General features: G+C 34.5%; 1 protein-coding gene across 2 annotated transcripts in view; it reads right to left on the bottom strand.

Moving 5' to 3' along the window:
- Positions 1 to 1010: 1010 nt before the first annotated feature.
- Positions 1011 to 25317, bottom strand: part of LOC126821149 (zinc finger protein GLI4) — a 188192-nt gene continuing 163885 nt past the window's right edge. For both annotated transcript variants that reach the window (XM_056101269.1, XM_050549494.2), the window contains 11 exons: positions 18428 to 18627; positions 17776 to 17896; positions 17363 to 17514; positions 16996 to 17145; positions 11640 to 11804; positions 11148 to 11300; positions 9271 to 9366; positions 7077 to 7250; positions 6650 to 6791; positions 6323 to 6427; positions 1011 to 4510 (listed from right to left, as the gene is read on the bottom strand). In XM_056101269.1, the coding sequence (XP_055957244.1) occupies positions 2466 to 4510; positions 6323 to 6427; positions 6650 to 6791; positions 7077 to 7250; positions 9271 to 9366; positions 11148 to 11300; positions 11640 to 11804; positions 16996 to 17145; positions 17363 to 17514; positions 17776 to 17896; positions 18428 to 18627 (3503 nt within the window). In that variant the 3' untranslated portion in view covers positions 1011 to 2465. The remainder of the gene's footprint in view (positions 4511 to 6322; positions 6428 to 6649; positions 6792 to 7076; positions 7251 to 9270; positions 9367 to 11147; positions 11301 to 11639; positions 11805 to 16995; positions 17146 to 17362; positions 17515 to 17775; positions 17897 to 18427; positions 18628 to 25317) is intronic.

Genomic DNA, 25317 nt, shown 5'->3' on the forward strand with positions numbered 1-25317 from the left:
CGGTCACAAAGTGCAACAAAGTGAAACAAGGGCCATAACTCTAGCAGTAATAAACGGAAATTGCTGAAATTCAATAAAATTCTTTTCTTTACTAATTTAAATGACGCATATAAATTTCATACAAATCGGCAGATAACATTTGATGTTAGAGCTTAATTCCAAAGGTACAATTAACGAAGTGGAACAAGGGCCATAACTCTAGCAGTAATTGACGGAAATTCAATAGGCTTCCACGCTTCACTAATTTAAATCATGCATATAAATTTCACAAATATCGGACGATAACATTTGGAGTTAGAGCGTTCACAAGAAATTGTGGACGACGGACGGGGGCGACGGCAATATACGTTCACATTTCCATATGGGCGTATAAAAATATGAAAGACGGAAAATATTATGGGTAAAATAGAGGAAGTGGCCTCTATAAAAGAATGATGTACTAGATGTCCTCGTCTGGCTGGATTTGACCAAAACCCCAGTGTTGGGTGTACCGGTAGGTCTCGGACCGCATTCGTAATGACTGGATCACCATATTATTTTTAAGCTGTATCAGACTTTTATATTTTCAATATGGAACCAGGGTTATCAGTCTTGTTCTTAATCAGATTTGATGGACTGTTCTGCACCAACCAGGAACAAATTTAAATATTCTTGATTCCTAAACCTCGGAATGGAGTTCAATTATAATATTTGGTAAATATTTTGAGGATATTTTGTTGAAATATAGTTGCTGGGCCTCTTTGGGTGGGACATGAGCACCTCAAAGGTGCAAATTTAGCCATTTTGGACATTTTTCAGACAGTTCAGTGGATTCCAATCAACTTTGAAGTAGTTTAGCCTCATGGGGGTGGATCTTAGGCAAATTTAGAAATTGTCTTCTGGAACAGATTTCCATATTTAGGTAGTATGGTGCTTTGGTGGTGCTTATTCAGATTTGTTCAAAATTGGGTTATTGTTGATGATAATATGAACTTTCATATCACTTGGAATACATGCCAGAAGCCACACAATTTGATAGCTGATTTATTTACATTAGCAGTAGCTAACTATATATATTTGAACACTTGTTATATAGTATGAATGGATTGTAATGATACCTTGTAAAAGGTAAATATAATAATATATTATGGTATTAATATAACATGAATGTACATAATTATATTATGCAAGTCAAGTGAATCTATAAACTCTAAAAATTATTACAATCTGTATATCTCTAAAACAATTAATAATAAAATGATAGAAATAATTCATGCATCATTTATAAACAATGTAAGTATTATGCCGCAGAAATAATCTCAATATGTTCTTTAATAGAAAAAAAAGTCTTCAATCAGACAACAACATTGATAAAGTAAAAGATGGGGAGGAAAATATGTAAATCATTATATAGCACATAGTTAGTAGGTTTATAGTTAGACTATTTTCAAAATGATTTAAGACTTGATTTAATAATGTAACAATTTGTAAACAATTATCATTAACATTTAATATAAAAATGCATATTTTAAGTAGCACTTTAAGAGATGTTTGATTTGAGATTCAAATTTTAGTGTAAGCAGTGACAAAATCAAACCGATTGATCAAGATACATTGTAATTTAATCTTTGGTACCATCAGGCCTCAATATCATTCAGATTTATAATAAAGCAAGTTAAAGAAAGAGTATTAAGACAGATAGAAAGAAAAGCTAAGGCACAGTTAAATGTTTCAGTTATCTAAATTTGACTGGAACATGTGCCTGGAAATAAATGAAAATCAAATGTAGACTTCAATTTCATTGAAATACTTGCATGGTTGGGGGAGTATTAATACTCTCAGCATGGTTTGATTATGACTTACAACTGAAAGTAGTAATAAAATAAATGCAGTTAAACTGGACAGTGAACACATTAATAAAATATATAACCTTTATATAACACCAGTAAGTATTATAAGTCAGTAGTACACTGTACCATATATAGACACTACAGTAGTCTGTATTCTTCATTGTTTAAAAATATTCCTCCAAACATTAGCACGCAATAACTTCCTAATAACAATAGGAAACACACAAATATCAATCGAGTATAATATATGTTACACATTTTAGCACCATATATGCATAGTCAATAAAAATATAAACACTTAAGGAAGACTATAAATTGATAAAATCCCATGGTATTGTCTGTAATCTATAAAATGTTTCTTTTCCAATCTATAAAATATGTCTCAAAATATACAATATTTAAAACATCCCATAATAATATTGCTTTTTGATAACCAACAAGATGTTTTGATGAAAATATATGATATGAAATTTTTCCATTCTCGAAAAATTATCTAATTATTCTAATCTACATTTTAATTCCACTGTACACACTAATCATAATGCACCATGAAACTGCTTTATAATTTCTTTTGCTTATATAAAATTATCTATATATACAAGTCTATAACAATAACAACAATATTAACATAATTCACTAGTTCCTCATATTAAGGTATTTATTTTCTTCTGCTAATTGAGTTAGCATGGAACTCATGTCATTTACCACCATATTTGAAGTGTTAAGCACAGAGTTAACGCGTGATGAAGATTGAGATGCAGATCTCGAACCTATAGCCATTGGGCTGAACATATTCACACTCGCACTTAAATTCTCCGTTGATATAGAACTAATGTTATCAAGTAAATTTTCTGTAGATATAGATTGTAGATTATCCATAAAGTCTTCAATAGGGGGCGCTGTTGTTTCCTTCCTGTCTGTAGAACTTGTAACTTGGTTACTTCCAGGTGATCGTTCTAGTGGATTATGGGAATTATTAGCACCGGCAGGTAAATGACAACCTTGTTGAGTGTTTGAGTTTTGTGGATACATTGGTGGATGTGGTATATATTGCATATTAGACATTTGATTATTATGTGGAGGAATGGGGAGATTAGGTTGCATATTATTAGGTGAAAAGTTTTGTTGTGGCTGTTGTATTGTGTTGTTAGCCATCTGCTGTTGATACTGCATGTTCCCATACATTTGTTGTTGTTGTTGCATCATTTGTTGTCTCATCATCTGGCGTGTAGCAGCTTTAGCGTTAGGTGGTATCTGTGACTGACTTATGTGTGGAACTTGAACTTTAGGACTGTCTCTTTCTTGTTTTTGTTGACCAGATGCCATATACTGATTTCTCATCTGTTGCATCATGGGATGTTGATTTTGCATCATCATTTTATTGACACCAGGGGGTGTAGGGCTGTACATTGGTTGTTGTGGTGGTGGCATCATATTTTGATTTTGATTAACCATGCTTTGATTCCATTGATTCATTTGATTACCAACTTTACCCTGCATCATATTCTGCTGTACACCAATATTAGCATTTGGATTCATATTACGCATCATGTTAGGATTTTGTTGTCCCTGAGCCATCATATTTCTCATGTGCATATTGTGAGCTCCATTAGCAGCATTCCACCCTTGCTGCATACTCTGCATCATACCCTGATTAGGTTGTCCACCATTAAACTGATCACCACCATTCATACCCATCATCGTATTAGCCTGATTATCCATATAACCATGTACCTGTAAATTATGATAATTACTGTGTAACCCTTGATTAGGATACAGTGATTGATGTACAGAGTTATCTCCCATTTCACTCATATTATACATCATATTTGAATCGTATTCATGCATATTATTGGGATCACCAGCCATACAATGTTCATTAAGAAATCGCCGCATATCATCAGGAATTATCATGTCTTCATTATCTTCCATCATTTTCTCTTCTAGAGTTGCTTCATGATCAGTTTCCATGACTACACCGGGAGAACCATATTCTTGATCTTCAGCTAGACTATAATCTGTTGCTATACTACTGCGCGATGAGTGAAACGTATTATTAGAACCATATTTCTGTTGTAAACTTTTCATACCCTGGGGTATCGGTAATGGTTTCATCATATTTAAACTATGAAACCTTTGTAGTCTTTTCAGCACATTGAAATTCGGATCTAACGTCCTCACCGGATCACTCGCTCTCCTTATTTCACGATTCGGTACTTCATGTGGTAATGGAGTACGACATGACATGCTGGTCCTGGCACCATCCAATTCTCTTTCAGTCTTACGATTAGCAAAAAATCTCGCAAGACGTTCGTTTGCATATTTATTGGATGGATTTCTCATACTGATTTGCTGCGGATGATTATAAAGATTGGTTTGACTACCAAGAGTTGCTTTTTGAAGTTTGTCAGCCACATTCCCTACACCACTACTTTCACTGGAGCGACGTGATTGATACGGCAGGTTTCCAGTCATATCATACTCGTATGGAGAATTAGTTATACTGAGACGATTTGATATTTGCGAAGCTTCACTAGAACGTCGACTTGAGAATTGACTACCGTAAGAATAAGGACTGGTATCTGATCTCATACTACTGAAGTAAGAACTGATGGTACTAGTATTACTATCACGTCTGTTATTACCAGTATATAGTAGATTATTATTAGTCACTTCTCTTCCTGTAAATACAAATATAAACTTCTATTTAGAAAATATGTAAGAACTGATGAGAAGTTTGTTGTTTTCATACATCTCTGACAAGAATTCTTCTAAAAACGATAATGAATAAGAAATTTAAATAAAATTAAATAAAATTGGTTTTAACCAGTATGGAAAATTTTCTCAGTGTTCCTTTTCTGATTTTGGACAGAGAGGTCAAAGATATACATCCTTCAATGAAACCTCTCTGCTAGGTGTCATTTACATTAAGAATAATATAAATGACAAAGACACTTAAGTTTACAAGTTCCTGGGAATTCTTAATAAAAAGAAGGCACCCCCAGGGTCAAGAAATATAGATATTGTCTGCCAGACAGCACTTTACGATCATAACCTAGCACATTTTGATCTGGGTCTATCTTTTTATACGCCCACATTGAAATCTGGTTGTATATTGTCGTCGCCCCCGTCCGTCCATCTGGCATCCACAAGCTAAAGTTAATATCCAATTGACTTTAAAGATGGGTTCCCAGAAAAGTATTTATCGGGTGGTTATTTCCAATAAAAGTATGGTAATTTTGGAAAGTAGAGATATCCAATCTTACTAGAAAAATACTGGATTCCCCGAAAAACACTCATGGAGCGTATACAGGACAAAAATGTAAGGGTTCCCCTAATCAACAGACCGACGATTAGGAATTTCTGCACGCGTGAAGTCAAAGGTCACACGCGAACATTAAGCGCTTGATGTACAAGTTGATAAACTTTATGAAGAGTTAGACGTACAACACTTTCTGAGATAAAAATGACAGAAAAAGACGCGGTTAGTGGATAATCCGAGAATTTAATTAGGATTCGATATTTGTAATAAATAGTAAGCGATTAAAGACAACATCGTCTTATGTATGCAATGAATTCTCCTCTGACTTCCAAGAGAGGTAAGTCACGTGACGTAAACATGACCTGGTTTGATCGAATTTTTGTGGCAGGACATTCCTTCACAATTACAATGTTTGAGAAGGATTTGGAGCAAAGTTATGACAAATTAATTAGTTTGAATATGTTTCTAGTCCATATATACCATTAAATCACCCAGTTTGTACGCGGGAACCCATCTTTAAATTTATACACAGTGTTTAAGGTAAGGTCATGAGACGAAGAAGCTTATTGATTTTCAATTGGCTTTAGATTTATACAAAGTGTTTAAGGTCATGAGATGAAGAAGCCTATTGATTTTCACCGATTTCTGATAATTACTGCCAAAGTTATGACCCTTAATCACTTTGAAAAATCTTGTGGATGCTCTAGAGGATAAAGTTAATAACCGATTGACTTTAAATTGATACAGTGTTTCAGGTCATCAGATGAAGAAACGTATTGATTTTTAACGATTTCCGATAATTACTGCCAGAGTTATGGCCCTTGATCACTTTGAAAAATCTTGTGGATGCTCTAGAGACCATAGTTATCATCTGATTGATTTTATATTTATACACCGTGTTTACGCCTATATATAATCGTTTCTATTGACTTTAGATCGATACACAGAGTTTAAGGTTTTGAGATTTTTGATAACTTGAACAGCTAAATCCATGATATTAAATGTTTTGTATAATAAACGTTAGCATGGGCCAAACAAATTCTAATGATTTTTCTGATAATTACATAATGAATTGTTACTCTTAATCAGATTTTAGTGTATTATAAATGTTTCATTACCGACAAAAGTAAAAATATGTGACAACTCTTGTTGACTGCCCAGATGACTTAGCTGCTGTGGGCGTATATTTCGTTGCCTGGCAACCTATCTTTTTATTGTGTCAAATTCTTACCTGCTAGATCAGTAATACGTTTATGTTGTGGACTTCCTTTCATTTGACTGACTTTATTACTGATATCAGTTAATGTTGGCTGAGTATTAGCACTATTTCTTCCACCTATAATACATAATAATATTCACTATAATGAATTGGCTGATGTGAGTCATAAAGAAAAACAATAGCTAATGTCTAGATGATAAAGACATTAGATTGATCTGTTGCAAAAAGGACTGATGTTTTAGAAGAGCCACCAAATTTTTCTTCAATAAAACTCTCAAATAATAGTTTTCCTTGGTTGGCTAGTTTATTGCCTGCATATTGTACTATAACATGACATACCACCGGGACTGTTGATTGTTGGTATTTGTGGTAAAGCTGAATTAACATTATTGACACGACCTTTCAGTCTACTATTAATCAAATGACTGGAATTGATGCGATTTCTTCTTGTCAATAGTGTCTCTGAACCAGAACCAGGAATCTGTAAATAAAATTGGCATGTCGTTATTTCAAATCACTCTGTCTAGCTAAGAAATAAAAATTCAAGTGATTAATTTGCTGGACTGGAATTGTACAGGCACTGACAGATTGGTCTAACATGGAATGCGTGTCTAGCTATTTGGATGAGACACTTGAAGTATAAATAAGGAGAGAGTAGACAGAAACACTGTTATTATCCTTCCTCTAAAAGATGTCCTAACTACCTTTTTTGGCGGAATTGATGGCTCATACTCTGGTAAATAAAAGTGAACATGGTGTAATTTACCTCTGCTTCTTCAGGTTCAGGTATTTCAACTTCTTCTTCAATTCCACCCGTAAAACCGGTACCACTATTTATGTTATCTTCTATTAATTCAGGTTGGTTGCTATTGGTTACATTTACCTCAGGACTACTCTGTGGAGACGGATTTGACTGAGACACTGTAGAACCTACATGATCCTGATAGAACAAATTTCAGAGATTAATAAAAGATAGGTTGCAAGGCAACAAAACATACACCCACAGCAGCTAAATCGTCTGAGCGGTCGACAAGGGTTGTCGTATATTTATTCTTTTGTAGGTAATTAGGGGCATTTAATAGACAATTCCATACAGATGACATTATAATTTTCGTCGTTTGAAGGTTCACAAGGTTCTAAAAACTAAAACAAGGGCCGTAACTCTGGAAGTAATCTACAGAAATTGTTGAAATTCGACAGGCTTTTTTGTTTCACTAATTCAAATAATGCTTATAAATTTCATACAGATCGGATGATAACTTTTGTCGTTCGAACGTTCACAAGGTTCAACAAAGTAAAACATGGGCCATAACTCTAGAAGTAATTGACGGAAATTGTTGACATTCAATAGGCTTCTTCATTTCACTAATTTAAATGATGCATATGAATTTCATACAGATTGGGTGAAACAAGGGTCAAAACTCTAGATGTAATTAGCGGAAATTTGCTGAAACTCAATAGGCTTGTTCGTTTTACTAATTTAAACGATACATATAAATTTCATACAGATCGGATAATAACTGTTGACATTAGAGCATTCACAAGATTCAACAAAGTGAAACAAGGGCCATAACTCTAGATGTAATTAACGGAAATTGCTGAAATTCAATAGGCTTCTTTGTTTTACTAATTTAAATGATACAAAACTCTAGATGTAATTGACAGAAATTGCTGAAATTCAATAGGCTTCTTTGTTTTACTAATTTAAATGATGCATATAAATTTCATACAGATCGGTTGATAACTTTTGTCATTAGAGCATTCACAAGGTGCAACAAAGTGAAACAAGGGCCATAACTCGAGAAGAAATTAACGGAAGTTATTGAAATTATATAGGCTTCTTCATCTCTCTAATGCAAACAACATATATCAATTTCAAAACAATTAGATGATAAATGTAGTCTGTAGAGTGTTCACAAGAAATTGTGGACGATGAATGGACAGAGGGACGGACGGGGGCAACGGCAATATACGGCCACATTTCCATGTGGGCATATAAAAAAGTATTACAAATTATTTATAAACCAAACGAGTGATGGCACCCCTGTGCATGGTGCCACCCAACACATCATAACAACATGCTAATTGTGACAAAGTGATCTATAACTGTATTACAAGGTCCATGCTTTTATCAAATTGAACTTATTGACCTCCAGCTGCTTCTTGATAAAATATATAATATTGACCTTTCAACTCTGTATGCACTTTTCTTAAGTCACGATTGTCTGTGTTGGCATTAAACATGTAATTAATTCAATATGTCATTTACGGGCTGCACATGATCTGTGTGCAACACTCGGCAGGACTTCAAAGGGAATGTACTTGCGGTCAGTGCATCATACCATGACCTGTGTTACGTTGTTCTCTGTTACCAATGTATAAGTGGGGCTTGTAAGAAGGACAGAGATAATCAGTTTGTTCAACAACATTTATATTGGACGCCATTGCTTAAAGAACACGTGCCTAGGGAGCAATCATTATTTTAAGTGAACACATCACGTCACAACCTGTTGATGACTTCAAAGGAAATATGCAGTGCAATTACAGATACCATAATCTGATAAATAAACAATACCATATATGATGATCACTCTTAACCATTTTCCCTAATTGTCGTACGCTATATAAGCAGGAGACTGCTGACAGTTAGGCAGACGACTAGAGAGAAGGAAAGACAGAGAGACCGGCATATGGACTCGCCTGAGTTCAGCCCCTGCCTTGGCAGAGGGGCGGAATGGTGGATTTAATATAGTTGTGTTCCGTCCTGATGTGTTCCTGTTGTAGTCTAGTTCCTGATGTAGTCTAATTCCTGTATATTAGTTTAAGTTCCTGTATTGTTTTGTATGTAGATGTTATATTCTGTTGCGATGTTAATAAACCATATGTTTACGAAACTGATCTCTGTTATCACTAAAATAATGTTACATAATATTGATAAATTAGAATAAGTCACAACTAACCTGAGATTTTCTTCTTTCACCTGAAGTAGTTTGTAAGGAAGATACATTCAAACATTCTTCTACTTTCTTAGTCTCTGTTTCATCTTGATCTTTGTCCTAAAAACGTTCATAATTTCTCTAATTATACATATTCACTACCAGCACCTGGCCAGATGTTTAACAACAGAAATCAATACAATCTGTATAAAAATATCTCATATACATATACCACAGGGGAGCTTGTCAAGAGAAATAAGTTTTCGTTTATAAAAAGGGTCTGTTTCAGTCAAAAATAACATATTTTCTTGAAGTAATGGGAAAAAGTAATGTTTCCAGTCATATTTCATTGATAAATTCAAGCAAAAATTTGACAGCCTTCTTATATAGATTTCCATACTCCAATAAACATTTATACTGTATGTCTATTTTCAAGACCACCTCTGTGGGTACTTTTCTCTGACAACTTATCTCAAACAATAGTTCAGTATTTAGTACTAATCGTATTGGCATTTAAAGCCCATAATACATATACCAACAGCAACAATTATATAAAGATAGGTTGCCAGGCAACGAAACATACGCCCACAGCAGCTACATCGTCCGGGAAGTCAACAAGAGTTGTCGCATATTTTTACTTTTTTCGGTAATGAAACATTTATAATACATTAAAATCTGATTAAGAGTAACAACTCATTAAGTAATTATCAGAAAACCATTAGAATTTGTTTGGTTTTTATAAAGTTCTACCCCATGCTAACGTTTAGTATACAAAACTTTTAACATCATGGATTTTTCTGTTCAAGTCATAAAGATTCATCGAAAATCAATATACTTGTTCATCTCAAGACCTTAAACACTGTGTATAAATTTAAAGTCAATCGGATATTAACTTTAGCCTCTAGAGCGTTCACAAGATTTTTCAAAGTGATCAAGGCCTATAACTCTGGCAAAAATTATCGGAAATCGCTGAAAATCAATAGGATTCTTCGTCTCATGACCTTAAACACTGTGTATCAAAAGAAAGTCAATCGGATATTAACTTTAGCCTCTAGAGTGTCCACAAGATTTTTCAAAGTGATCAAGGGCCATAGCTCTGGCAAAAAGTATCGGAAATCGCTGAAAATCAATAGGATTCTTCGTCTAATGGCCTTAAACACTGTGTATCAATTTAAAGTCAATCGGATATTAACTTTAGCCTATAGAGCGTTTACAAGATTTTTCAAAGTGATCAAGGGCCATAACTCTGGCAAAAATTATCGGAAATCGCTGAAAAGCAATTAGATTCTTTGTCTAATGGCCTTAAACACTGTGTATAAATTTAAAGTCAATCGGATATTAACTTTAGCCTATAGAGCGTTTACAAGATTTTTCAAAGTGATCAAGGGCCATAACTCTGGCAAAAATTATCGGAAATCGCTGAAAATCAATAGGGTTCTTCGTCTCATGACCTTAAACACTGTGTATCAATTAAAAGTCAATCGGATATTAACTTTAGCCTCTAGAGCATCCACAAGATTTTTCAAAGTGATCAAGGGCCATAACTGTGGCAGTAATTATCGGAAATTGCTGAAAATCAATAGGCTTCTTCGTCTCATGACCTTAAACACTGTGTATAAATTTGAAGTCAATCGGATATTAACTTTAGCCTCTAGAGCGTCCACAAGTTTTTCAAAGTGATCAAGGGCCATAACTCTGTCAGTAATTATCGGAAATCGCTAAAAATCAATAGGTTTCTTTGTCTCATGACCTTAAACACTGTGTAAAAATTTAAAGTCAATTGGATATTAACTTTAGCCTATAGAGCGTCCACAAGCAATTGTGGACGCCGGACGGACTGACGGGGGCGACAACAATATACGACCACATTTCAATGTGGGCGTATAAAAACACAGTATTACCGGATCTTCTTCCTTCTTGAAGTGAGTTTCATTAGTTTTATGTTTCTTGTTGGCGTAGAATTCTGGTCCATGAACAGTTTTAACATGTTTACGTAGTGAACTAGGATCTGTATATCTTTTAGTACAACCAGCAGCTTTACATACATACGGTTTCTGTTATATATAAAAAATATAGGTTGTCAGGCAACTAAATATTCGTGAAGTCTATAGTGACAGAATTAACATGGTGAAGAAAAAATGAAAGCACCTACAGCATACCTTCCAAAAATTACCAATACTAATCATCCTAACAAGATCATTTTGAACCTTTCATAAATCATGCACAGAATCATAAATTAAATTTTAATTAAGAGCTATATCTCATTTAAATAAGGGGTGTACTTTGGATATAAAAATTGTGAAAAAACAACACTGAATGTTGTATTTTTTTGTATAAAACCATATTATTATTAAGGGGGACAGTAAAATTAAAATATATATTAAATAACTTACAGCATTAGAATGAGTTCTGTTTTGATGTTTAGCTCTATCAGAAGCATTACTAAAAGCCTTACTACAACCAGGAAATTCACACATATAAGGTTTTTCACCAGTATGAGATCGTAGATGTGTTTTTAAATTCTCTAATCTTGAGTAAGCTTTATTACATCCTTCAAACTGTAATTACACATCAACATGATTATCATGATATATACATTAGATGGATAAAACAAATTTTGTACAATTTCCACGAAAACATTACAACCAACTTTCATAGTGTTTACAGAGCATCCACAAGATTTTTCAAATTCATAACTCTGACAGTAATTATCGAATGATCAAATAAGCATCAACAAGATTTTTCTAAGTTATCAAGGGCAATAACTCTGGAAATAATTATTAGAAATCAAATCCTTTTTTGTCTCATAAACATAAACACATGATTACTTTAGTGTCTAGCATATCACAACTCTTTCAAAGTGATAAACGGTCATAACTTTGAATGTAATTATCGGAAATCATCAATATGCTCTTCTGGACACAGCTCACCAAATATTTCTACGCTGTCACCCACGAAACAAGGGCCAAAGTTATTTTTAGTCTCTCTCCCCCTTTCCCTTTTTCCCCCTTTTGCATGGCGATTTTTGTTGACTTTTTGGTGTAGAATCGAAAAAAAGGGTTTGAAAATACATTTTCTGCCAGGTTTTGGTGAATATTCATGATTTTGAGGCGGAAGGATACAAGAGTTGTGAGGTTGGTTACGTTGAAATGTAGGACCGGAAATTGCATGTTTACTTGTCTCTACTTCCAACTTGTGTATCTCAAGTTTTTCATGGTGAACTTCATACATGCTTTTGGGCAAGAGTTTGCCACATGTTGCTCCATCTGTGGCAGAAAACGTTCTACCCGACGGAAATTTGGGAAAAAGTTAGAGCCCGGCTAAGAGACGAGAATTAACATTAAAGTCAATGGGGAAATAATTAGTGATCTGTGGCCTGTCTGTGTATAACAAGTGTTATGTTTGAGTTTCATTATTTGGTACGAATTTGATGTCTTGTAACGAACTCGTGTAGTCTACATTTTTTTGTCTGTCAAGCGTCTAGTCAGTCAAGGCTATTGGCGGGACGCCTGCGCATTGGTCGAAGCAGCGGGCTTCACGTGTTGTGATCCAGCCATCATGGCTTGGTAGGGCCAGTCTCATATCGTTTTTTCACCGACAAATGGTGACGAATGGCGACAAGTGAAAATTATGTGATAGAATCTGTGAACAGGTGATACAGGAACATTGTGTAGCATTCGTGAATCATGCCAAGTGGGTTATGATGTGATATTCAGTGATAAACTCTATGTAAATCTGTCGTGAAATTGTCAAGACTGACAAGTTTAGTGAACCGTGAACATTTTATAAACATGTAGCACACTCCATAATGAACCAGTAAGTGAATCAAACAACTCAACTGTGAACTCTTTTATTTACATTTATTATTGTTTACGTTTATATATGTAAAGTAACTGTCTTGGACGTCATATAAATGCTTTCAAATTCAAGACTTTCTTGGTGTTGTTGACTGATTGTCTCCCTTCCATAACCACTTTGGGGATCAGACCACAATTTCTGTGATGAACTGTCGCTTACCCTAGTTACCAAATGTTGTGTCGATTAATGCTGTGGCACCCTACTAAGTCCATGTCTACAACAAGGCTGTGACTGACATGCCTTAGTTTTGAAAATATGAAGACTAAATTATCAGAAAATATGTATAAAATATTTTGAGTACAGAAAAACTAAAAAAAATGTTAAATCTTAAAAAAAATTATCGACTTTGGCGAAAAATTGTGATTTTACTACAAATTTCTCAATTTTCAGTTTTTATTTAATTTCTTAATGTCCAATTTTGGCTTATTCTGCCTCAGAAAGCACAGACAAAGTGAACAGTATTGTAATTTCACCTAATTTTGTCTAAAAATCAGGAATATTCACAGAAAATCTCCAGATTCTCCCATTTCGAGGTAGAAATTAATGCTTTCATGACTACTCAAATGAGTCAAAATGTCTAAAAATGCCCTTATTTTCATTGCTAATATAACTTAGATGGGATCTATAAGTTTGTCAGGTTTAGAAATAGCTCCAGCTTTCCTACAGAAAATTGAAATTTAGTCACACTCAGTTAATAATGTACAGCAGATGGGTTTGTACAAAATGTTCAAAACAGGGGTTGGCTCAATTTTGCCACTATTTTACCCAAAATAGGCATTTTTTTCTTCTCAGAAACATTGCATTTCCTTCATGTAGGAAGCAATATCCCAGTCTTTCTAGACATTTTTTACTCCATCATTCTGTTTAGAGAGGCTATAAATGCCCCACCCCACCCTTTTTATTAATGTGTTTTGAGAGATTTAATTGCACCTGTGTTGACAATTAAATGATAGAAATTGGAATTTGTGGTTGAATTGCGACTAGGAATGTTATTTTGCACCAAGAAATGGATATTTTGTACATTTCAAGTATTTCTAACCTTTCTTATTTAAAGCCAAACTTAGAACCATAAGACATGTCAGGCCAATGAGACCACACCCTGGTACATGTCAGTTTAATGTTCAATATTTTTTTATCAAAATCTAGGATTTGTGGTGTTTGTTGCATTTATGTTGCTTATAGAACAATAAAATGTAAATTTTGCTCCTTTTCAGGCCTCCTTTTTGTTATCAATTCTGTCATAACCACTTTTTTGACTTCATTTTTTCAGGAAATTGATGTAAAGGTAGAGACATCTTGCTTCAGCACTAGGATTGCAATAAAAATTTGTATGATGCCTCTGAGGTTTGAGATGTTGGAAACATTGAAATATTCCCCAAATTTGTGAAAAATGTTTATCCTGTGACCCTTCTGTTAGAGAGGAGTGATCATAGACTAAATATTGCATTTTTTTTTCATTCATCAAGGCCTATTTTAAACCATAATTCATATTTATTACACCTATTTTAGTTTCTATGCACATATGTTAGCCAGGGATGGTAAAACATAGCTGTTAGACAGTTTCCTTTGATAATGTTAGTTCTGCAACCAAAGATTAGATTGATTCAATCTGTGGCATGTTCAGGGGGTAGGGACACATGTTTCAGTATAAATCTCTATCTAATATTACAATCAATGCAACTGATTTGCAATTTTTCTGTTTGCCAGTCTCGATATTTAAACAAGCCAACAGTGAGGCTGATGTCCCCCGCCGAAATAGGAAAATAATTAGAGGACACATATAAATTTATCACAAATTATCTTTTACAAAGTATTGAACAATCAAACAGTATATCTTTACTTATAGTCTAAGCATACAATGTTTTTGATGGAATAATTATAGCATATTAAGGGGAAAACATGCTCTATGCCTACAGATCTAGAGTTTGGTTGTATCAACGGGTCTATTTTCCATCTTGCTGCAAGTTGTGCAAAGTTCACTGTTTTCTTTCTGTCATTAAATGTCAATTCATTATTGCATACTACATATTTAATTAATTTATAATAGTTTCTTTTTCAATTTGTTTTTTCTGCTTACCATAAGCGGAACGGACAGACAGACAAACAGACAGACGGACGAACCCATTTTAATAGTTCCCTGCTTTCTTCGAAAGGCGGGGGACAATCAAAGTAGGAGAGTTATTGTTTTCCAAAGTCTCGACCAATCAAATTGCGTATCGCTCTGCTTACCCTGAGCAGAAAATGCTCATTATCAAACTTAGTAAATTTTATTACTGTAATGAAACTATACACCAAGTTTCATCAATCTCACTTAATTAGAACTAAAGTTATCGTGTCCCAAAGCATCAACCAATCAAATTGCTTATCTCTGCTTACCCTAAGCGGAAAATGCTCATCTACGAACTCCATCAAGGCATTGACCTAATCAACACATACACCAAGTTTGAACATTCTAGCTCAATTAGGAAGAGAGTTATCGTGCCCCAAAGTATCAACCAATCAAATTGCTTATCTCTGCTTACCCTAAGCGGAAAATGCTCATCTTCGAACTCCATCAAGGCATTGACCTAATAAACACATACACCAAGTTTGAACATTCTAGCTCAATCAAAAGTTATCGTGTCCCAAAGCATCAACCAATCAAATTGCTTATCTCTGCTTACCCTAAGCGGAAAATGCTCATCTTCGAACTCCATCAAGGCATTGACCTAATCAACACATACACCAAGTTTGAACATTCTAGCCCAATTAGGAAGAGAGTTATCGTGTCCCAAAGCATCAACCAATCAAATTGCTTATCTCTGCTTACCCTAAGCGGAAAATGCTCATCTTCGAACTCCATCAAGGCATTGACCTAATAAACACATACACCAAGTTTGAACATTCTAGCTCAATTAGGAAGAGAGTTATTGTGTCCCAAAAAGTGTGACGGACAGACAGACGGACAGACAGAAGGACAGACAGACGGACAGACAGACAGACAGACAGACAGACAGACGGACGAACCCATTTTAATAGTCCCCTGCTTTCTTCGAAAAGCGGGGGACAAAAAGTGGAAAATTATTGGTATTTTGAAAGATGCTACATGTAAGTTTTGTACATTTTTCATGACATGGCAGTAAAAAATTATTTTTTTGAAAAAATTCCAAATTATGAGTGTTTTCTATGTAGTTTATTTGCAACTTGTCTAATTTTTCCACAGAACTCAAATACTGCCCCTAATACGAAAGATTTTTAAATTTTAGCACAAAAGGCCCATGGACAGGAGATGCACCACTGTACATAAAGCAGCATGTATACTTAAAGGGCCATCATTTTTGCAGTTATTCTTTGATTTTGATTTCCTTTCACCAGCATGTTGCCAGAACACATGGGAAGCAAATAAAAAAGGCCTTTTGGTGATACCTGAAGTTTCACCCCTATATAGGACACAGCTAACCAAATATTTCTACGCCGTCACCCACGAAACAAGGGCCAAAGTTATTTGTAGTCTCTCTCTCCCTTTCCTTTTTCCCCCTTTTGCTTGGCGATTTTTTTTGACTTTTTGGTGTAGAATCGAAAAAAAGGGTTTTGGTGAATATTCATGATTTTGAGGCGGAAGGATACAAGAGTTGTGAGGTTGGTTACGTTGAAATGTAGGGCCGGAAATTGCATGTGATCTGTGGCCTTCTATCTCATGACTATAAATACTGTTCAGCTATTTCAAGACAATCGAAAAAACAGTTAGCATACAGAGCGTCCACAAGATTTTCCAAAGTGATAAGCAGTAGTTATCAGAAATAAATGAAAATCAATACGCTTCTAATTTGTCTCATGAACTTTAACACTGTGTGATGACAATATACCATAACAGTTCAATTTGGGAGTATAAAAAAGTTAATTAGTACTTACTGTACATCTATGTGGCTTTTCTCCTGTGTGTCGTCTCATATGTACAACCAACATATACTGAGCTTTAAATGGCTTCTCTTCTCTACTACAATCATTCCACCGACAAACAAATGATTTCTTATTAGCCTGTATATGATCTTGATTTATATGCTAAAAATAAATATCAGAGGAAGTGAAATAACTTTGGGCCATAAGTCACTTTTAATTAATCATATTATTGATGGTGGATGATGCTATGCTCTACATGATTTTGATGAAGGTTTGAATTTGTCTTAGTCATTTTCTTACAATGTTGATTAACAGAAAATCATGATTAATTCAGTGCAATGTCAAAATCTCCTTAAAGGTCTTCACTTGAACACTATACCTTAACAAGTTCTTCTTGTGATGAGTATTCTTGTGTACAATCTACCCAATGACAATTAGTTTCTATAAAATCTGGTTCTCCCTCTTGTGGTATATGTCCACTTCTACCATGTCCATCGCCATTAGCTCTTTCATCATCCTCATCATAATGATCTACAACAATATAAATATATCTAGCAATTTATGAAACTATCAATAGCAATTCTGTATAATTTAGATTATAATTTGAGAAAGTCAACACTGTACATTATGTAGCACAATATTATAATGGAAATACTTGGAAGTTGGAAATCCTTGGAAGTTGGAAATCAATTCAATTTTCCAATTAAATAAATTGAATGGGTAATATATATGTTGTAAAGATATTTACTGGATAATATATATATATGTTGTAATTAATTAGAGTTATCTTACCATGATGTGACGTATCAACTTCTTTTTTAATTTTTGATTTTTTAGCTTCAATGTGTGAATCCATTGTACTACTAACAACACTACTACTGGCATCTTTACCTATTGTTGTTGATATATGTGGCTGTAAATAATATGGTTTGATTGTATTCTTTGAATAGTTATGTCAGAAATGAAAAACTATCCAATTTTGAGAGAGAGACAGAGGGGGGGGGGGGAAGAGAGACAGAGAGAGAGGGTTTAACATCCACCCCCACTTGACACAAACTAGGTCATTTTGGGACTAACATATGGTTCAATTTTATTTCAATAATTCGCTTGCATGTAGGGGTCTTTAGCAGTGGGAAGAAACTGGAGGACCTGGAGAAAACCCACAAGGTTGGACAGGCGACCCTACTCCTTGTCACGTACAACCAAGGAATCGAATCCACGTCTGTTGACTCAATGACAGACTTTCTGCCATCCAACACCCCCTTTCGAATTGAGATTAACATCCAATCAAAATAACTGCACAAGGCTCTGTACGTAGCAGTAGTAAGAAGGAAATATTTTAAAAACTTTGTTGAGTACAATCGCATATAGAAGTACATACGACAAATGACTGCATCATTTTAGACCCAACACTAGAGGGCAGATAAAAATGTGCATAACTTACATGTTCAAATTTTGAGGGAGTAACCAGTGGTTGTGAGGTAGGGGGTAAACCTGATCCAAGATGGTGTGGCATCTGACGCCCCATCACAGGCGGTATCATTTGTTGATAAAAGAAAGGCGAGGTTGGCACATTGCCATAAGGACGGATATAAGGATTGTGTGACATCGGCTGGTGAGCTGGACTGACGGCACCATAGGAAGCTGAAATACACAAATAATTCTATTCATTCAACAAAGACAGGTTGCCAGGCAACAAAACATACGCCTACAGTAGCTAAGTCGTCCTAGCAGTCAACAATGGATGTCATATATTTTTTTCTTTTGTCCCTATGTAAACATTTACAAAACACTAAAATCTGATTAAGAATAACAACCCATGAAGTAATTATCAGAAATCATTAAAATCTGTTTGGCTTCTAGTTCTGCCACATGAGTATACAAAACATTGAATATCATGAATTTAGCTGTTCAAGTTATCAGGTCATTCCATGTCAAGTGGGTCAATTTTCAGAAATTTCGAAAATCGATCCCCTCGATAAAATCTTGAAAAAATATATGTTATTGTACATGCAAAAAAAAAGAAACTGCAAAATTTGTAGTCTGTAGCTTAAAGATTGACTGAGATACGGGCATTTGAGTTTCATGAGTTACCAATAAGTTTTCGAAACAAAATACATGTATGTATTAATAATTTACTTGAGTTTCAGATATCTTGTTTTTACCTTTCTAGTAAAGATATACAGCCCAAATTTGGTAGCATTAGAGAACTTTGTGTGTAGATTACGAATCTACAATCAGATGACAGGTGAGTGGTAGGGTTTGCATGTTACTTGGCCATGAAAACCGAAAACAATTTGGTGTAATTGTATATCTTTTTGCTTTTGTAGTGTTCCAGGAGCTACAAGGTAATACATATAGACCAATATTTTGGCATATCCAGAGATTGCCAGTGGTACTACATAACAAACATATGAAAACGCACCAGTCTTCACTAGATTCCCAGACAACTGGCCTCGAATATGGTTTTAGACAAAAATTTACGAAAATTGCCTCATATTTTCAAGCCAATAGAACCCGGTAGATCAGCACCTAAAAATCTGAAACTTTATGTAATTATAGTTTGTACTAATGTCTCCAACATATGTTAAAGCCATTTGTCCCATGCCGTCTAGATATTTTTTTGATTTTTTCAAAATCTGTGTTTTGGGTCAATCTATGTCAATTATCATATTTTCAAGCCGACTGAACCCAGTAGATCAGCCACTAAAAAATCTAAAACTTGGTGGAATTATAGTTTGTACTAATGTCTCTTAACATATCTTAAAACCATTCTTGTCCCATGCCATCCCAAATTTTTTTCGATTTTTTCAAAATCTGTGTTTTGGGTCATTCCATGTCAATTATCACCCAATGAGTTAAACCGTACCCCCTTCGATTTTCCCAGATTTTTTTCGAAGGGGTGATTTCCCACACCTGGCCCACTTGACATGGAATGACCCTATTGGAAATCGTTGAAAATCAGTAGATTTTGTGGTCTCATGACCTTAAACACTGTGTATAAATTTAAAGTCAATCAGATGATAATTTTGGTCTTGAGAACATCCACAACATTTTTCAAAGTCATCAAGGGCCATAGCTCAAGCAATAATTATCAGAAATTGTTAAAAAAAATCAATAAGATTCATCATCTCAGGACTTTAAACACTATGTATAAATTTAAAGTCAATCGGATGATAACTTTGGTCTGTAGAACGTGAACAAGGGCTATAACTCGTCTCATGACATTAAACACTGTGTATAATTTTAAAGTCAATCAGTTGTGGGCCGCTCCACCAAAACCAGGCGCTTGTCGCACGACGTCATTATGTGCTACAGGCACAAAAGCATTTTTAACAATGGATTTGGGTCAGAATGTCGATTTTGAGATTAAGGTTGAAACATCAAGAAATACAAAAGAACTTTGTGATTTGAGAAGGATTTTGCCGATCAGAAAACTGGAAATGTTGTTTTGGGGGAATTTTATGAGCCTACCTGATTAAAGATAGGTTGCCAGGCAACAAAACATACGCCCACAGCAGCTAAATCGTTCGAGCGGTCAACAAGGGTTGTCACATATTTATTCCTTTGTAGGTAATTGGGGGCCTTTACAAGACAGTTCCATACAGATCAGGTTATAAATGTTGTCGTTTGAGGGTTTACAAGGTTCTACAAACTGAAATAAGGGTCTCAACTCTGGAAGTAATCTACAGAAATTGTTGAAATTTGCCAGGCTTTTTCGTTTTACTAATTTAAATAATGCATATAAATTTCCTACAGATCACATGATGACTTTTGTCATTCAAACGTTCACAATCGCCATAACTGTAGAAATTATTGACGGAAATTGCTAAAATTCAATAGACCTCTGTTTCACAAATTTAAATGATGCATATAAATTTCATACATATCAGATGATAACTTTCATCAATCGAGCATTAACAAGGCCATAACCCTAAAAGTAATTATTGTAAATTGCTGAAATTCAAAATGTTTTTTCGTTCACTAATTTAATCATGCATATAAATTTCACAAAGATTGGGCAATAACTTTTGGTGTTAGAGCGTTCACAAGGATCAATAAAGTGAAACAAGGGCCATAACTCTGGACGTAATAAACGGAAATTGCTGAAATTAAGTAGGATTCTTCATCACTAATGTAAACAACATATATCAATTTTAAAACAATTGGATGATAACTTTTGACATTAGAGCGTTCACAAGAAATTGTGGACGATGGACGAACGGACGTGGGCGTATAAAAAGGCCCAAGAAATGACGTCTATTCTGTAAAAAAAAATCAGCGAAAGTAATTCCAATGTTTAGAAAACGCACGCGGTGCTTGGTGCTAATCTCCATATATCATTGGAAAGGTCGTGACCTTAATTTTCCATATTTGGAGTAATCAAAGGCAAATTCTTTGTCAGTAACGAATCAGACTCAGTTTAACAAGATAACCGTAGGCCTTCTCATTGCCACGAATGATCGACCTCCCGATAATAATACGCGATTTCATTGGCTTAAAGCTCTGGCTCGCGCTCAGTGTGTAACATGGGCATGTGCAACAAGGATGTAAACACAGATTTGTTGACTTATGCCAATCTTTCAAATTCATCTTTTTCCTTTTTTTTTTCAATAGTTTCATGAATGAAAATTTCGTCATTTCATATTGATATCAATTAAAAAGTTTGAAAAATGTCATCCAAGTCTAGACCCGTTGCCCATGTTGCACGACTCCTGAATTCAGCCAAGCAAATCGGTAGACTATAATTGAAGATTTAAATCTTTTTCTTAAAATTATAATGAATTGGATTTGCTTTAAAATTTGAGGCGTATCATATTGAAAATATTTATGTGCCATACAATGTAACTGAAATGTAATTGATCATTACTTTTGAAATCTCCCATTACTCATTATAATATGGCCTTTACTTATAAAAAATGTAATAATAATAATAACTAGAACTGCGATGCAGGAATGACGGGTTTCACCGGTGCCACGTTACCCTAAACATATGTCACTTCCGGTTCCAATGAAACCATTAAACAGGTTTCCACATAAGCATTGCACACATCATATAAAATGGACGCCGAATCAACCAAATCCAGCAATATCAATTCATTTTATACATTTGTTACATGTAAGCGTACAATACTTCCAGTGATAATGAAAATGTTCAATTAGTTTTATGAAATCAGAAATGGCATAAGGCATCACATGGTGAAAATTTTATGTAAATCGAATAATAATTGCCACTTTTAATGACCACTTTTAATGACCAAAAACCTTGAAAATTGACTTGTAGAAACCGTCTATTTTTCTGCAACCGTACAAGTTAGAAACCATTTTTTGGTATCTGTATGATCGTATGGGTTCAATCTATTTGCTGATTGGAATCAAATATCATAATTTGAAAAACATTACAAATCAGACTCATTTGAATAAAATATCTGTTTTGAAGGCTAAAAATACAGTTTTTGCCCAAATGACGTTACTTCCGGTGATAATGAAAATCTTAAATTACTTGTATGAAATCGTAAATGGCATTAGGTATCACACAGTGAAAATTTCATGAAAATCGAATAATAATTGACACTTTTATGGACAAAAAAAATTGAAAAGTGACCTTTTGAAAATTGCCTATTTCTCCGCAAGTGAACAAGTTAGAAACGATTTTGTGATATCTATATGATCGTATGGGTTCATTCTTTTAGTTGATTAGAATCAAATATCAAAATCTTAAACAAACAACAAATACGACTCATTTGAATAAATTATTTGTTTCGAAGGCTATAAATACAGTTTTTGCCCAAATTTTGTCATTTCCGGTGACATTGAAAATGTTAAATTGAGTTGAATTAGTCACAATTGACATTACGCATCAAATGGTGTCACTTTTATGGAAATCCAATAATAATTGACTCTTTTACAGGCAAACTAGCGTAAAAAGTCACTCATGCAAAATTGCCCATTTCTCGGGAACTGTTCTTATTACAAACTAATTTTCACATACATTCTCTTTGTATGGATTGTTACTACGAATTTATGAAAGTTACGAAGAAATATTTTAAAATATTAAGACGCTGAATGGGTTGTAAATAGCTTAATTTTACACCTTTTTTCACCTTTTAATCGAAATAGCCCGAAAATGAAATCGAAATTAAAAAAACTGAGTCTGATGTTTTGTGCGCCTTTGCATTGCGCATCGATTTGGTAATAACAAATTTTGAAAAAATTGGTACCTAACTGTCAAAATTATAGTTTTTGTTGAAATTAAGCCACTACCGGTATCGACAGGAAACTTTATCAGTAACAAAAAAGATAGGTTGCCAGGCAACAAAAATACGCCCACAGCAGCTAAATTGTCCGAGCGGCTGACAAGGGTTGTCGCATATTTATTCCTTTGTAGGTAATTGGGGGCCTTTACAAGACAGTTCCATACAGATCAGATTATAAATTTTGTCGTTTGAGGGTTTACAAGGTTCTACAAACTGAAACAAGGGTCTCAACTCTGGAAGTAATCTATAAAAATTGATGAAATTTGACAGGCTTTTTCGTTTTACTAATTTAAATAATGCATATAAATTTCATACAGATCACATGATCACTTTTGTCATTCAAACGTTCACAATCTCCATAACTCTAGAAATTATTGACGGAAATTGCTGAAATTCAATAGACCTGTTTCACAAATTTAAATGATGCATATAAATTTCATACATATGGGATGATAACTTTCATCAATCGAGCATTAACAAGGTATAACAAAGTGAAACAAGGGCAATAACTCTAGAAGTAATTATTGTAAATTGCTGAAATTCAATAGGCTTTTTCGTTTCATTAATTTAAATCATGCATATGAATTTCACAAAGATCGGGTGATAACTTTTGAAATGAAATGAAATGGGGTTTAACGTCCTACTGTTCTGCTCCTAACCTGGGCTAATGAAGAGGGGCATACGCTATACAGTGTGCTATGAGGGAAATTTTGCCAGGACAGCGGCACTACAGCTTTCTCTTATATTGAATTCCAACTGCCAAGGGATCTTTTACCCGCACGCCTATGTGTACACAGGACCTCAGTTTTCCATCCCACTCAAACGTCTAGTCAGCTGACCTTGTCAGTCCCGTCATCCTTCACTGACAAGGAGAAACCATGCCGGAAAATCCTGATGAACTTTCTCGGTCAACACCGGGATCGTGCCGCGACTTCCTGGCTAGCGAGCCAGCATCTTACTTACTTAGTCACCATGGCTCCCATTATAAAATGGTGATATGTCTATCATAGTCTATGCCTATACCATGTTGAAGATAGGCCTATACATTAAATGTTCTATTAATGGGAGTGATACAGATTTTATTAATAGTGTAGATTTGGTTAGTTTTGTGTTAGATTGTGAAACAAGTAAATTACTTGATTGTAATTGTAGTCTAAATAATTAAAGATGCATTTTGTAAGATTTCAAACATACTTCAAAAACAGATAATGCAAAATGAACATCTGAGCGAACATATATATTAGCCTGTAATAGTTTTTATAACACTTAAAGGAGCAAAGTCGCTAATATTTGGGACCTAGAAATTGACACAAATGGGTCGCAACGCATAAAATAATAAAATATGAATGTATATAAATTGATTTACATTCAAAAGTTTCTGTTTTTACTGTAATTTTCAATCAGTTAGGCTCGGCGAAATACGCCAGTATTCTCAATCAAATTTTAATCTCTAGCGTCTGGTTATTCTACGCCAATATTATTTATTGGGCTTGCTCTCCAGATAAGAATATAGCGTCACCATTTGACATGACCTGTGGAATATGCCTAGCCTCGTTTTTCGAGTCCCTCATTACAAATAGTGTACCAATTGTAAAATGTTTATTTTGTCTTAAATATTGGATATCAGAAGGCCATCTTTTCCCGGTAAGATCACAACATCAATGTTGATTTAAAAAAACAAATAAATCGTGTTTTCAATGTCGAAGATATTGGATGATATTGAATTAGAGACTTAGCTACTTTAAGGCCTAAAGAAAGATCTGCAATAGGCAGATTTAGCTCTTGCTTAATACATGTTTTGAAAAAAGATTCACGAAAAATGGTTTTTAGTTCACAACATGAATTTTGCATGAGATATCTAAATTAGAGTATATGCCATAGTAATTTTTACATATCCACATAAAAATAGTCGTCGCCCCTGTCCATCCAGAAACATAGGTTTATCTCCCCAAGACTGGGTTTCTTTTAATATTGGCATGTATAGGACCATAACTTCATGGATTATGGCCCCTGATTGTACGAAAAATCATGTTTTAGATTATTGTTGACACTGTAGAGGTCACAATTTTTATCTAAA

The sequence above is a fragment of the Patella vulgata genome, chromosome 5, assembly GCF_932274485.2.
Source record: "Patella vulgata chromosome 5, xgPatVulg1.2, whole genome shotgun sequence".
In the NCBI taxonomy this organism is placed as follows: Eukaryota; Metazoa; Mollusca; class Gastropoda; family Patellidae; genus Patella; species Patella vulgata.